The sequence below is a fragment of the Lynx rufus genome, unplaced genomic scaffold, assembly GCF_022079265.1.
Source record: "Lynx rufus isolate CCGP_SWC_20201006 ecotype Redwood Valley unplaced genomic scaffold, mLynRuf1.p SCAF_16, whole genome shotgun sequence".
Classification (NCBI taxonomy): Eukaryota; Metazoa; Chordata; class Mammalia; order Carnivora; family Felidae; genus Lynx; species Lynx rufus.
The window spans coordinates 39,015,295-39,031,470 of record NW_025814830.1 but is presented as its reverse complement, the minus strand read 5'-3'; the positions used below and the strand labels follow the sequence as shown (position 1 = coordinate 39,031,470).

General features: G+C 38.3%; 1 protein-coding gene across 1 annotated transcript in view; it reads right to left on the bottom strand.

The window, feature by feature from the left end:
* The window catches only part of LRRC36 (leucine rich repeat containing 36), a 54,862-nt gene extending 39,024 nt beyond the window's left edge, over window positions 1-15,838 (bottom strand). Inside the window, exons 1-4 of the mRNA XM_047077405.1 lie at window positions 15,769-15,838; window positions 4,183-4,310; window positions 1,244-1,436; window positions 352-448 (exon numbers count right to left, since the gene is read on the bottom strand). Of these exons, the coding sequence (XP_046933361.1) occupies window positions 352-448; window positions 1,244-1,436; window positions 4,183-4,310; window positions 15,769-15,838 (488 nt within the window). The remainder of the gene's footprint in view (window positions 1-351; window positions 449-1,243; window positions 1,437-4,182; window positions 4,311-15,768) is intronic.
* Window positions 15,839-16,176: the final 338 nt, after the last annotated feature.

Below are 16,176 nucleotides of genomic sequence, written 5' to 3'. Positions count from 1 at the left end.
ATTCAATAGGAAAAGACCATGTACTGATTTATAACTCCAAGAAAGATTTGGTAAGCATTTATAAGTCATTTCATGGTATCCCTATCTATAAGCTTTGAACAGCAGCTCTAGAGAATTTTCAACAATCATATCCAAAGCAGACGCAATGGTTCAACAAAGCAGAAATGCTCCCCCTGAGGGCCAGATTCTCGTCCTAGATAAATCTCAATATATTGAATAGATACTTTTATTCCTGATCTGAGGATTCTTAAAACTTGTGGAGATTTCTACTGGAAAGTGAAGACATTAAGCAGTAATTCACTGCTATGTCCAGAACCAAACTAAAACTTTTTTTGTAAAGGATTGTCTTACCTTTTTTCCACCTCTAAAAGAAAATTTTCACTGTTGCCCAACTGACTAAAATGCAGCTTGGCAGCTTTTCTCTCACTTGCTCGCACTGCTCGGTCATCTGGAGGCAAAAAGCGTGGTCTGAGCATGTTTCTTTTTTGGAGTAAACAGCAGTAAGTCAGAAAAACATATTCACAGAGTAAAAACTAAAGATCAGTCTCATATTCTTTTGTTAGAGACAGGTCACAAAATACTGCTATTATGTTGTCACTGGAGCAAGTAGTAACTCAGGGAGACCACAGGGATGCCATAGCAACAACTGCCACATAGGTGTAATTACCCCTACAGGAGAGTAATTTACTGCAGCAAACAATCCAAAAGACCTAATATTAATGTCAAAAGTTACACTGTTTCTGACAGACATTATTTAGTTTCCCTATAATAACTTTCCTAGGGGCATGTGAAATCCAAGTTTGTATCATTAAGAAATGTATATTTCAATTTCAACAATAAAATTATAAAGAAATGTGGACTACCTCATTTGAAAGAATAATTATTATTCCTTACCAACTAAGCCCCAGAGAGTCGTATTCATTTTCTATTGCTAATATAGTTGCAAATTTGGGGCACCTGGAAAAATAAATCTCAACTGGAAACTCTTTGTTGGAGAGGAAGTGGTGGTGAAACCATCAACTGAAGAAAACTAAAGCTGGAAGTAACTGATAAAAATCATAGATTGTCATTCAATAAAAAAAGGACTTGCCATACATCCTGCCAACACAAAAGAGTTACATAAATATTGACTAATAAACAAATATATCCTGCCAGTGCACACTCTGGGCCAACACCCAAAAAGTTAGGAGGCAGCTGGTTTAATGTAAATTCAGGGACAAGGAACAGGGGAGGAGGGTCTCACCCAGTTTCTCCAGAGTTTGTAGCGTGTACACAGCAAAGAGCCTATAATCTGTATCTTTCCTGACAACAGGATTGAGTCTCAAATCTAGTTCTTTGAGGAAGGGTAAAGACTGTAGGCGGGACACCTCCACTAATGAAGGAATGTTGTTATAATATAAATTCAGGTCTTGGAGTGAACATAAATACTGGATGCCCTGCAAGGAAAAGACCACATTATGAAACTGCACATTGGTAAGGACTAGGAATCTCATAGATACAGATGGAAATATATCTATTACTTCGATCCTTAAACATGTTACCTGGGTCACCCATGAGAAAGGCAGGGTTGAAACTCCCATTTAAGATGCCCGAGGAGTCCCTGGGTGGCTCAGTTGGTTAAGCATCTGAGGTCATGATCTCACAGCTCGTGAGTTTGAGCCCCACGTCAGGCTCTGTGCTCACAGCTCAGAGCCTGGAGCCTGTTCTGTGTCTCCCTCTCTCTCTGCCCCTCCCCTGCTCATGCTCTGTCTCTCTTTCAAAAATAAATAAACATTATGAAAAAAAGTAAGATGTCTGAGAATAAGAACAAAGTATCCCATGGGCACTAGATGTTCTCTATATTAAATAATTCATAGATATCATACATTTCCTCCTTACAAAGTCTGACATAGAAATATCTGCAGTCAATTCTCTACTTCTGTTGCTCCCTGATAATTCTCCCTTCCAGTGGTAGTTAGGCTGAGTCACTTTTGCCCTTCTCTCACCTTTGTCACGTCCACTCACCTGACCCCAGAAGCACCTCAATTTTCAGGAGGAAAGGAAATAGGCAAAAGAGACAGCACCGGAGGAGAAGGGCATAATAAAAAAAATTAAATGTGTGTGTGTATTGTTGTGTTCTTATATCTCAATGCCTCATGTTTAGGGTCAAGGGATTATATGGAAAACAAAAGAATGCTATCTCTAAGTCTTCCCTCCTGGAACAGTCTGGAACCTTTCTTGTCCTTGTTTCTCCTTTCAGAATTACCCTACCCTTCCATTTCTCTGGGATACTGGAGAAGAAAAGTCACATTTTCCTCCTTTGCTGAAATCTATTGAAAACAATTGCTTAATTTTCATGTATTTGGCTAGTTAGCTGCTTTAGCCCAACACTAAATTTCAGGACAGTAATCCAAAACATGTATATATATATGTACAATCATATACTTTTAGTAGTAAAAATGCTTACTATAGAAGGAATTCTGTCATTAAGAGCTATTTCAGAATGGTAAAATTATTTTCCATCATGTATTTATAAAATATGTTTTTTGTCCTCCTCTCATTTAAAATTACCATTTTTTGTTGCAAAAAAAATTTAGAAAACTCAAAGCATTTCTGAATAAAACACTGTTTATACTTTGATGCATTTATTTCTGGCTTTTTTCAATTCCACTAACTTCTACATTGTGAAAGGGTCACTGGTTAGGAATAGTTGTCAGTGACTTTGGCCACACTTTCCAGGCAATACACCATTAGGATTCTATTTAAATGTGTAAATGGCAAGGAAATGTCTTCTATCCTCCTCTCACTTTTCCTGTTTGCATGAATTCATGTATTCCCCAAAGTTACACTAGAAATAACCACAAAACATTTACCCCCTGAGAAAATTAAGCAAAACCATTCAGAACTGCTAGAGATAAATATATGCAGATAAGTCATAGATGAAAAGAATGTAGAAAACATTTACCAAGTGCTTCCTATATGCCAAGCAGTGTACACATGCTAATTTGATTAATCTTCGCAATAGCTTTTTGTCCAAGTTACAGAAGCGAAAAGAAAGTGAGTATAAAAACAAATAATGGCAATGTTCATTCAATTTTTTAGCTTGAAAATTAACATACATACATGTGAAAAGAGGAGACTTAAACAACTCTGAATTAATGTTTTCTGAAACTGATGGGCCAAATACAAATGGCTGCTACCAAATAGTCTAAAGACCTAGTTTAACTTGCAGTTTCTATTTTTAGAATCCTAGTTGGAAATCCTGCTTGGATTTCCTCTTTTAGGACCCTTCATTTAGACCTTGAGATTGGGTCTGGCTTGTATTGTTGAACAAGTATCCCCTAAAAAGCACAAAATGGGTGGAATAATCCAGGAGATCATTAACTAATCCTGAATAGCATCCGTTGAGTCCTTCACCTTGAGTCTCGAAAAGAAGGGCTTAATCAAGACCAGCACAAAACTGGGTAAAATGGGAACATGTGGAAGAAACACCATCTGGGGGTCTACCACTAAGAAAACAGAACTTCCATTTCTGTGTGTGCACACTGATGTTTGTAGAGCTCTTAGTGTATTTGCTAATCCTCACACACTCTGCTCAAGCCTGCTCTCACCCTACTTTCCTGTCCTGCTCTCTTCTACCATCCCCTGATCCAGACATTTTTCTTTGTTTTCAATACCACCATTTCCTCTTCCTCTGTGAAAAAATTATTTACTAACAACCAGTAACAATCCAGTAACAATACAGACGAGTGTTTCTCCATGCGTACTCCATGTACCCACATCATCAGAATCCCCGGGTATATCCTGAGCCCACCCCAGACCCACTAACTCAGAATCTCTCTTAGAGTAAGAACTAAGAATCTGTATTTTCACAAGTCCTTCTTGTAATTTTTTTACACACATAAAAAATTTGTACTATTGCCTTACGCTGTGATCATTTAATATAATTTTCCCTAAGTACAAAAGAAATTTTCCCCAATATTTTATTCTAAAAAATTCAAATATAGAATAGAGTCAAATGAATTTTACAGTAAATAATAAAATTTAGTTTGGAAACATTTAAAAGGAAGATGCTATATTCCCCAGGCTGGTATTACCTATCTCTTATTTCTTCCCATCAAAACAAACAGTGATAGATAGATAGATAGATAGATAGATAGATAGATAGGGCTGAACTGACTAGTCATAGAATATAGAACTTACCTTCAGGCTAGTGATCAAATTTCTTGATAAATCTAAGGATCGGAGGTTTTTAAAATTTCTGAAGGCATCACCAATGGAATGAATTTTTCCAGCATAAGATCCCTGCAATGAAAGAGACTCCACCAGTTCTGAAAAGAGATCATCAGTAGATATATTATGATCTCTGCTTATATAAACAACAGTCAGTGAAAATAGGCCTTGCTTCCTCCCATATCCCATTTGTAAAAGGCCCTACATTCAAAGCTTCTAAGAAGATCATCTTCCTTTTTTTTTTTTAATTTTTTTTTTCAACGTTTATTTATTTTTGGGACAGAGAGAGACAGAGCATGAACGGGGGAGGGGCAGAGAGAGAGGGAGACACAGAATCGGAAACAGGCTCCAGGCTCCGAGCCATCAGCCCAGAGCCTGACGCGGGGCTCGAACTCACGGACCGCGAGATCGTGACCTGGCTGAAGTCGGACGCTTAACCGACTGCGCCACCCAGGCGCCCCTCATCTTCCTTTTAAAAGCAGCATTATCACCTAATATATTGATATCAAACCTTGGTTTTACAGAACCCCTGTGTTTCTCTATTCACCCTGAAGGATGTAATAAAAGTCTCCCAAAGTTCTCAAAACAAAATTTAAAAAGAAATTCAGTAATCCTACTGCTAGAATTTAGCCCTACAGATAATACTCAAAAATTTTCACTAGGATATATAATTTATACACATAGGTATCAATTCCAGAGAGGTTTTAGAATAGTTTTTAAAAAAAGAAAGAAAGAAGAAAAAGGAAACTATCACAGGATTTATCAGCAGAAGAGTAGAACTTAGGGGCCCCTGGGTGGCTCAGTCAGTTAAGTGTCTGACTTTGGCTCAGGTCATGATCTCACAGCTCATGAGTTCAAGCCCCACGTCTGGCTCTGTGCTGACAGCTCAGAGCCTGGAGTCTGCTTTGGATTCTGTGTCTCCCTCTCTCTGCCTCTCCCCGGCTTGCGCTCTGTCCCTCTCTCTCTCAAAAATAAATAAACATTAAAAATTTTTTAAAAAAGCGTAGAACTTAATGTCCTAAATAACAGTACACTGATACAATGAACAAAGTACTAGATCTGTGGCCTTGTACAAGTCACTTCATCTCTCTGTACTTCAGTTTCCTTATCTGCAAAATGGGGATAATAACAGTACTTAACTAATAAGGTGTGAACAGTAATAATTAAATGAATATATATACAAAATTTAGAATAGTACCTGATACATGACCATTGTTATATATGTGTTAATTATTGTTATGCAGTCATTAAAAAGAATGAGGTCAATTTGTAGATGATCATATGGAAGATCTCCAAGACATTAAGTGAGGGAAACGTATGTGTGTAACTGTTTTAAAGTATATACATATATATTTATATATTTATATGTATGGAAGAAAGTCAACTAGACTTCTAACAGCACTGAAAAGAGGAGAATCTCAAAACTGTCAATAGGAACTCACTGGCAAGTGTGGTGGGCCAAATACAATACCAATCAAAGCCGGAAGGAGGTATTGCAAGATCCAATTTGTAGATAGATGTCAGAGGACTGCACTGAAATAAGGTTTTAAGGTGTTAGAACAGTCTGGACCATATAAAATCTGAAAAGTAATAAAGTGAAGATCCCTTTCAAGACAAGACCCACATCAGGGAGAAAGAGAAGTAGAGTGGGAGTAGAATCCACATTGAATGGGACAGAGACAACAGGTTCAAAGGAAAGAGAAGGTTCAGATACCAGTTGGGAGAGAAGAAAAGATGGCAGATAACAGGAAGCATAAAGCTCCATTTTTTAGTACTTTGTGAACAAAACAGAAGAGGGAGCTCCAAAACCCTGAAACTGGAAAGGCTATTCTGGCCCACCCTTACTATCTAAAAGTATAGGAAAACTTACTACTTAAAAGAGCCACAGAAAAAGATTACAGTCAAATTTTATATGAGGTTAATAAAAGAAAAAAAAAGAATAACATCCTTTAAAGAATGAAAACACTCCAGAAAGCTACAACACAAATGAAAATTGTAACTTAATATTTTGAAACAAGTTAAAAGATACCAAAACAAAATGTAGCAAACCTCACAGTGTGGATCCCTCAAGTTCCCTGACACATACACAGGGGTCCACAAAATCAAAAGTATTTTTTTAATTATTTGCATAATAATATTAAAATATTAATTAGCTTTTCCACTGTTTCACTCATGGTGCAAAAGGAAACAGTACTGGGGCCTTAGGATGACTCAAGGCAGTGGCATCAAACTTCACTCACAGTCACTGTGTTCTTTACCATGGATTTTTAAAATAGCCAGTTTCATTTAAGAATGTCCTTTAAAAAGCAGTAAAAATGGTTAACTTTATTAATTTTTGAATCTTGAGTACATGTCCTTTTTATTTGTCTGATTAAATTAGAAATATGCATGAAGTACTTCTGCTGCATACTGAAGTATGGTGGATGCCCTGAGAGAAAACATTTGTGTGATTTTTGAGATGCCAGCTTAACTAGCTACTTTTTTTTTTTTTTAATTTTTTTTTTTCAACGTTTATTTATTTTTGGGACAGAGAGAGACAAAGCATGAACGGGCGAGGGGCAGAGAGAGAGGGAGACACAGAATCGGACACAGGCTCCAGGCTCTGAGCCATCAGTCCAGAGCCCGACGCGGGGCTCGAACTCACGGACCGCGAGATCGTGACCTGGCTGAAGTCGGACGCCCAACCGACTGCGCCACCCAGGCGCCCCAACTAGCTACTTTTTTATGGAATACCATTTTTATTTGAAAAAAATAAAAACTTGATATATGATGGTTATTCAGACTTGACTATTTGGCAGACATTTTCTTGAAAACAAAGTGAGGTTGTTACTTCAGGAAAACAAGTGACAGTAATTGTTGTCAATTATAACATTTGAGTTTTCAAGCAGAAATGGGAATTTTGGAAAATTTGTATCTGCCACTATGAACTTGACAGCTTCCCAACACTGAAAGATCTTTCTAATGAGATTGATGACATTAACAAACATGATTTTTAAATGTTATACAGAATGAAATTTGTCAGCATTGGGAAGATCTACATAACTCATTGAGTTAATATCTTTCAAATGACCAATGCATGATGTCACAAAATCACGCATGGGTAAAAGATCCAGTTAAATGCAAGATGTTACCGATGAATTTTAATGCACGAGTACTAAGTACACTGACAATGGTTTCAGACTCTACATACAACTAAACTTTAAGAAACTACCATTTGTCCAGTTTTTATGTCATATAAAAGAAGAATATCCACAATCTCTTGAAAAGGCTATAAAATACTCTTCCCTTTTCCAACTGCTTATCTGTGTGATGCATCATTTTAAAAAAATATATTTCAACTAGGGATGCCTGGCTGGTTCAGTCAGTGGAGCATGCAACTCTTGATCTCAGAGTTGTGAGTTCAAGCCCCCACTGGGTATAGAGATTACTTAAAAATAAAATCTTAAAATATGTACATATATTTCAAAAAAAAAGGGGGGGGCCTGGGTGGCTCAGTCGGTTGAGCGTCCGAATTCGGCTCAGGACATGATCTTGCAGCTTGTTGAGTTCGAGCCCTGCGTTGGGCTCTGTGCTGACAGCTCAGAGCCTGGAGCCTGTTTCCGATTCTGTGTCTCCCTCTCTCTCTGCCCCAACCCACTCGCATTCTGTCTCTGGCTCTCTCAAAAATAATAAACATTAAAAAAAAAGTCTCTAAAAAATAAATAAATAAAATAATAAAATGTGTACACATATTTCAACCAAAACAACATATCATAACAGATTTAATAAAGGAGATATGAGAATCTAGACGTCTTCAATTAAGACATTAAACATACTATGCTAAGTGAAATTAGTCAGAGAAAGACAAAAATCATATGACTTCACTCATATGAAGACTTTAAGAGACAAAACAGATGAACATAAGGGAAGGGAAACAAAAATAATACAAAAACAGGGAGGGGGACAAAACAGAAGAGACTCATAAATATGGAGAACAAACTGAGGGTTGCTGGAGGGGTTGTGGGTGGGGGGATGGGCTAAATGGGTAAAGGGCATTAAGGAATCTACTCCTGAAATCATTGTTTCACTATATGCTAACTAATTTGGATGTAAATTTTAAAAAAATTTAAAAAGAAAAAAAGACATTAAAGATAATGGGGCGCCTGGGTGGCTCAGTTGGTTAAGCGACTGACTTCAGCACAGGTCATGGTCTCACAGTCTGAGAGCCCGCATCGGGTTCTGTGCTGACAGCTCACAGCCTGGAGCCTGCTTTGGACATGTGTCTCCCTCTCTCTCTGCCTCTACCCTGTTCATGCTCTTTCTCTCTTGCTCTCAAAAATAAATAAACATAGAAAAAAATTTTTTAAAGACATTAAAGGTATTTGTAGGAATATAAAAGAATGCCACTCTATTTTTTTTGGAAAATATAGTTATTTTTCAAAAACATTATTTATGTTAATATAATGTAATGTTAATGCAATGGATATGTTATGGTTATCTTTTAAGGAATTAATAAATAGATATTTAAATTTTTTCTCAGTTTCAATTTTAAATATAGTAAATATAAGTAGATATACTCCACATTAACAAAAGCCCTTTGAAATTCATATTTTTAAGAGTGTAAAGGAATTCTGAAACCAAAAGTTTTAAAAACTGCTGAAAAATGTAAATTAGAAATAGAAAAATTCAGAACAATTATTGGAAAGAAAAGGAAAATTTGAAAATAAAGATAGAATTCAAACAATAATAAAAGGTCATTTCAAAAATGAAGATTAGAGCAAAAAAAAACCAAAACACTAAAACAATTCTATTTCTGGGTATATATCCAAAAGAACTGAAAGCAAGAACTCTAACAGGTATGTATACACCCATATTCAAAACAGCTTTATTCACAATAGCCAAAAGGTGGAAACAACCCAAATATCTATTAATGGATGAATGGATAAACAAAACGTGGGGTGTGCATATGTGTGTGTGTATGTGTGTGTGTATGTGTATCCATACAAGGGAATATTAGTCATAAAAAGGAATAATATTCCAGCAAGTTATTTTGAAAATATCAACAAACTGATTCTAAGATTTATGTATAAAAGCAAGACTCAGAACACTCAATACAACATTGAGGGAGGAAAACAGTCAGAAGACTGGTACTATCTGACTTCGAATCTTACTGTAGAGCTATAATAATCAAGACAGTGTGGAGTTGGAAGAAAGCAAAAAAGACAAATGGACTGATGGACAGAACAGAGTCCAGAAATAGACCTACACATATACAGTCAACTGATCTTTGACAAAGGAGTAAAGCCAATTCAGTGGAAAAAGGATATTCTTTCAACAAATGGTGCTAGAACACTAGTGTAACTGGACATCTACAGATGGAGGAGGAGGAGGAGGTGGAAGAAGAGGGGGAGGGAGAAGAATCTAGACACTTTCACAATAATTAACTCAAAATGGACCTAAATGTAAAACACAAAACTATAAAACTTCTAAAAGATAACACAAAAGAAAATCTAGGTGAGCTTGGGTTTGGCAATAAGTTTTTAAATGCAACACTAAAAGCATGACCCATGAAAGAGAAACATGGGACTTCATTAAAATTTAAAACCTGTGCTCTTCAAAAGACACTGACACACTGTTAAGATAATGAAAAGACAAGATACAGAGTGGGAGAAAATATATCTAAAGCACATATCGAGAAAGAACTGATATCCAAAATATACAAAGAACTCTTAAAACTCAACATTAAGAAACAAAAAACTCAATTAAAAAATAGGCAAAACAGTTGGAAACCTCACCAGAGAAGATATTCAGCTGGCAAATAAACATATAAAAATATACTCAACATTATAAGTCATTAGGAAATTTCAAATTAAAAGTGAGATACAACCATATACTTATTAGAATGGCCCAAATCCAAAACACTGACAGCCAAATGTTGGTGAGGATGTGGGATGTCTTTGTCTGTTTGGGCTGCTATAACAAAATACCACAGAGTGGCTTATAAACAACAAACATTTATTTCTCACAGTTCTGGAGTCTAAAAGTCCAAGATCAGGGTGTCAGCATGGTTGGGTTCTGGTGAAACTCTTTTTCCAGGTTGCAGACTACCTACTTAGCCATGTATCCTCACTAGGTGGAAGGGGGAAAGGGAGCTTTCTCTCTGGCCTCTTTTATAAGGTCATCAATTTCTTTTATAAAGGCTGTGCCCTCATGGCCCAATTACCTCTGAAAGGCCCCACCTCTTAATATCATCACATTAGGCATTAGGATTTCCACATACAAATGGAGAGGGGGCACACAAATATTCAGACCATAGTATGCGTTAACAGGAACTCTCATTCATTGCCGGTGGAATGCAAAGGTGTAGCCACTTTGGAAGACAGCTTGGCAGTGTCTGATAAAGCAAAACACAGCTTACCCAATGATCTAGCAATCATGTGCCTTGATACTTGCTCAAGTGACTTGAAAGTTTATGTCCACACAGACCCCTCTATGTTTATAGCACCTATACATAGAGGCTTAAATCCATAAACCTGAATGTTTATAGTAGCTTTATTTATAACTGCCCAAACTTAGAAGTGACCAAGAAGTCCTTCATTAAGTAAATGGATAAACAAACTATGGTACCTCCACACAGTGGAATATTATTCAGCAATAAAAAGAAATGAGCTATCCATTGAGCCATGTAAATACATGAAAGTACCTTAAATACATATTGCTAAGTGAAAGAAGCCAGTCTGAAAAGGTTACTTGTATGATTCCAACTATATAACATTCTGAAAAAGGTGACTAGTTTATAATGGTATATGTCAATTATCTCAATTAAAAGACTTTTAATCAGTTGGTTGAGTGTCCGACTTTTGATTTTGGCTCAGGTTATGGTCCCATGGTTTGTGGGTTTCAGCCCCACGTTGGGCTCCACATTGGTAGTGGAATTCTGTCTGTCTCTGTCTTTCTCTCTCTCTGCCCCTCCCCCACTAACACACATGATCTGTTTCTCAAATAATAAATAAGCTTAAAAAAATAAATAAAATTTTTCAAAAAAAATTTTTAAAAGATTACTGGTTGTCAGAAATTACATATAAATGACTACAACTACAGGACATTCTGAAAAAGATAATAGTAAAGAGAAAGAAAGGAGCTCTTAATCATGTCTATGTCTTAGAAGTTCAGCCTGTTCATCATCCACGTAGAAGACAGACTTAGGGGTGGGCAGAAATAGGAGTGAGGTGGGGTGCCTGTGTGGCTTAGTCAGTTAAGCATCCAACTCTTGATTTTGGCTGAGGTCATGATCTCATGGTTTGTGGGATCACAACCCTAGTCAGGCTCTGCACCGTCAGATTCTTTCTCTTGGGATTCTTTCTCTCTCTCTCTCTCTCTGCCCCTACCCATCTCTCTCTCTCTCAAAAATGAATAAACTTAAAACAATATATTACCTATATAATAAATTAATGGAATTATTTTTTAAATTTTTTTTTTTTTTCAACGTTTATTTATTTTTGCGACAGAGAGAGACAGAGCATGAATGGGGGAGGGGCAGAGAGAGAGGGAGACACAGAATCGGAAACAGGCTCCAAGCTCTGAGCCATCAGCCCAGAGCCCGACGCGGGGCTCGAACTCACGGACCGCGAGATCGTGACCTGGCTGAAGTCGGACGCTTAACCGACTGCGCCACCCAGGCGCCCCTGGAATTATTTTTTAAAGCCAAAAAAGTATATAATTATATATTTTCTCTCTTTACCAAATAATTATTAGCAGCATACAAATATGTTCTAGTATATTGTGCCTTTAAAAAACTTGTTCTTGATCCCACATCATATCCCTCAACTAATATTCTACTTTTGTGTCCTCTTTTATAACCAAATTTCTCAGGAAAGGTTCTTACCTTCACTCTCTCTTCTCCCTCACATATCATTCCCTTTTTTTTTAAAGCTTATTTATTTTGAGAGAGACAAAGAGAACAAAGGGGGAGGGGCAGAGAGAGAGAGGGAGAGAAAGAATCCCAAGCAGCGAAGAGCCCTACTCAGGGCTCGATCCCATGAACTCAGGGCTCAATCAGATCATAACCGGAACCTAAATCAAGAGTTGGACGCTCAACTGACTGAGCCACTTAGGCATCCCTATCATTCCCTGTTCATACCAACCCAGGCTGGCCTTCCTCCCCATTCTCCAGAAACCCCCTTAAAGTGACCAATGAATTCCATGTTGCCAAATCTAACAGATACTTCTCTGCTTTCTTAGCTTGTCAATAGCATTTGGCACAGCTATTACTTCCTTGGTGCACTATCATTTCTTAAATTCCAAGACACCATGTTCTTCCCTCTCTATTCAACCTCTAAACACTGAAATGCCCCAAAATGAGTCTTAAACCTTCTTCTGTTCTCCACCCATATTCTCTGGTTAGGTGAGTTCATCCAGTCCCATTGCTTTAAATACCACTTATTTATTTGCTAATGTCTCCCCAAATTTACATCTCTAACCCCGACTTCTCTCCTCTGAGATCCAGACTTGTATATCCAATTGCCTACTAAAATTCTCACATTTGAATGTCTAGTTGGTATTTTAAGCTTAACATGTTTAAAACAGCACTCTTGATTCCCCTTCCCCAAACCAATCTTTCCCATAGTCTTTGCTCTCTAGAGAGATCTCTCTAAATAGCACCATCATCCATGTAGCAATAACTTAAGCCAAGGCTAAGTGTTACTTTTGAATCTTCCCTTTCCTTGTGTTCCATATTCAATTTTTTTTGTAAATCCTGTCCGGTCTACCCACAAAATACACCTTGACTCTGTCCATTTCTTTTTATCTCCACTGTCATCCTCCCAGTCCAAGCTATTCATTATCTCTTATCTGGACGACTGTAACAGGCTTCTAATGGGTGAGAGTCATATTTTAAAAATAAGTATTAGATCAGGACACACCCCTGCTTAAAATGTTTTCATGAAAACTGACAAGCTGATTCTAAAATTCTAAATGAGAATAAAGGACCAAGAATAGCCTACATGACTTTGAAGGAGAAAAGAGGAAAGTAAAGTGTAATCAAAACCTACTGCTAAGCCATGATAGTTACAAAAGGGTGATATTGGTGTAGAAATAGACAAACAGTGGAACAGAACAGAGAGCCTAGAAATAGACCCATGTTTACAAAGGAACTTGGAATACAGCAGAGATACTATAAATAGGTTCCAGAGAAACTGGCTATCAGTATTAAAAAAATACAATTATACCAAGTCACACCTCATATATAAAAATAAATTCCAGGTAGATTAGACTTAATGTGAAGAGCAAAGCTGCAGAATTTTTAGAAAAAAAATTATTCATCAGTGTAGGGAAAAACTTCATAAATAAGACACAAAAATCACAAATCATAAGGAAAAATAAACTTGATTACCTTAAGATGGAAACTTTCTGCATGACAAAGGATAACTTAAACATTTATGGGAATTTTTTTAGGACAGAGAAATATACCAAAAAACAAACATACAACACAATCTGTAACTGCACCACAAGATTATCCCTTTGGACATTAAAAAGAAAGAGTAGCCAGAAAATTCCAACAGTACAGAAAAGTACAGAATAAAAGTAAAAGCCTTTCTCTCCAAAGATGACCACTGTGATTTCTCACATAATTTTATAATGCATATACCAACACATTAATTTAATTGAAAAATGTCTGTTTTGTTGATAGGTTTTTAAAAAAGCAAATTTCCAAAGAATATAGATGCTCTTATTCCTTAAAAAAAAAAAAAAAGATGCCTATATGTATACATTTCTATAAATATTGGAAAAGGTATGGAAAGAGGGAGAGGGAATAATATTCTTTCACTTTAGATACTTTTGCATTGTTTGAATTATCAGAATGAGCACAATTCTGTTATTCAAATGATTGTAATAAAACTAGGAAACAAACAAAAACAAAATAACAAAAAATCTGCCATATATTGTTCTAGCTAGAGAATGTAAGTACATGCCCCTCCACCAAATAAAACCGAATCAATATATTTTTTTTAAAGGCAAGAAAAATACAGAAGCATATCAAACCAATAAAGCTTTTCTTACCTAACTTGTAAAATAGGGGAGTTCAAAGTAGTTTGGAAAAGAAAAGCCAAACCTGAAATATCTGCATGAGTCTATTTATACACACACCAAACAGTTACCTTTGGCTGGGGTGGAGGGATTTCCAGAGGAAGGAAAGATTAATACCCTCTTTGTTCACTCATGTAATGTTTGTTACTAGCATGCCCTAATTTTTATAAATTTTAAATAATAAAAAAATTTTTTGAAAGAGAGACAGCACAAGCAGAGAAGGGGCAGAGGGAGAGGGAGAAAATCCTAAGCAGCTTCCACCCCTGGCGTTGGTGGGGGGAGGTGGTGCTCCCCCAGGGCTGATCTCATGAGGGTGAGATCATGACCTGGGAGGAAATCAAGAGTCACATGCTTAACCCACTGAGCCACCCAGGTGCCTCTAATTAATATGTTTTAAATAAAATAAAACCAAATTATGTCATACCCCACAAATAAAAAGTACTAGAGGAAGCAAGAAGGGCAACTTTTTGTTATGGTTAAAGCACAGGCTCTGGACTCAAGGGTCCTGGGTTAATAAACCCCAGCTGTGTCACTTTGGGCTGGGAAACTTTGGGCAGAAGTCTAAACCTAAATTTTAAACCACCTGTAAAACAGGCACAATAACAGCATCTGCTTTATAGGTTTGTTATGGGGATTAAATATTGCAGGAGGTGGGAGGGGAAGCGTTTAACTCAGGACCTGGCGTTAATGACACAGTAAATTTAGTAAGAATAAAAGTTGAAGCAGGAATGCTGATAACTTTCCCAACATTTCTATTCCTAGAAACTCAGAAAACAATCTGTGTGAGTTAGACCCCAGGTCAAAGGTGGGGTCTGCAGTCACTCAGCCAGTTGCACCTCCAGGACGAAGTCAAGGCTGGGGCACTGCCATAAGCGCCCTGAAAGATGAGCGGCTTGCCACTGCTTTCACAACAGGCCCCTTTCTGAGTGCCACGCATCCTAGTGGACTAAACAAATGGCCAAGCTCTTGAGGCTGAGACTGGACGAAGAGAAGGGTTGATGAAGGAAACACCCTTTTCCATTTTGCCCCAAACAGGAAAAGCCCTCCTGGGTCTGAAATTTCAGAAAATGCCAAAATGAACTCCCTTCGTGCCTCCTCAGGAGCACCACGACCTCAAAGTCGCTTCTCAGCACGTCCCTTTTCCCATCAATGCCCCTCTTGGGGCTCCGTTTTCTTCCGCTAGTTCAGACTCTGTCCAGTTTTGTGTTCCTGGCCTCAGTGTCCCGTTAATCTAGTTTCTCCTTCTCCACTTCAGACTCCATTCCTCTCCTTCAATTTCTCGCCCTCCTCCCCAGACTCGGGTTATTTACTTCCTTCACCTCTACCTTAGTGTAACTCTTTTGCCTCAGTAACCTCTCCTCCGCCTCAGGGACCGTTCCTTCGCCACCCTTCCCCCGCGTCCACTTCAGGTTTCCCAGCTTCCACCTCAGTTTTCTCCCCTCAGCCTCAGACCCCAAACTCCCGGCACAAGCCCTCCCAGCCTGGCCCTACCGGGCTGCTCCAGGGTCAGCGCCCCCAGGCGGCGGACGCCTTCCTCGTCCAGATCCCACTGCTCCGCCATCCCTGCCCGCCTCTCACCTGTCTCCGCCCGCGAGACAGGCTGGCGCGCGCCAGGCTCCGCCCCCTACCAGGCCCCGCCCCCCGCGCGAGCGGCCGATCTCCTCCGGGCCGTTATTGCCTAGGTCACGCGCCTGCCCGCCAGCCTCTGGAGTCCCGACTATGGTATGGAGCCATCCCTGGCGGGGGCGCCAAAAACAATAAAGCAGATAGGGTGGCGTTGCGGTCGAGGATTAGAGCTTTGGGGTTAGGGACGTAGCTCTGGGATGTGGGTAGGTTATGGCCCCAACTTTGTAGGATGTGGGGGCTGGCTCTGAGGAACTGGTAGAATGCTCCTGTTTT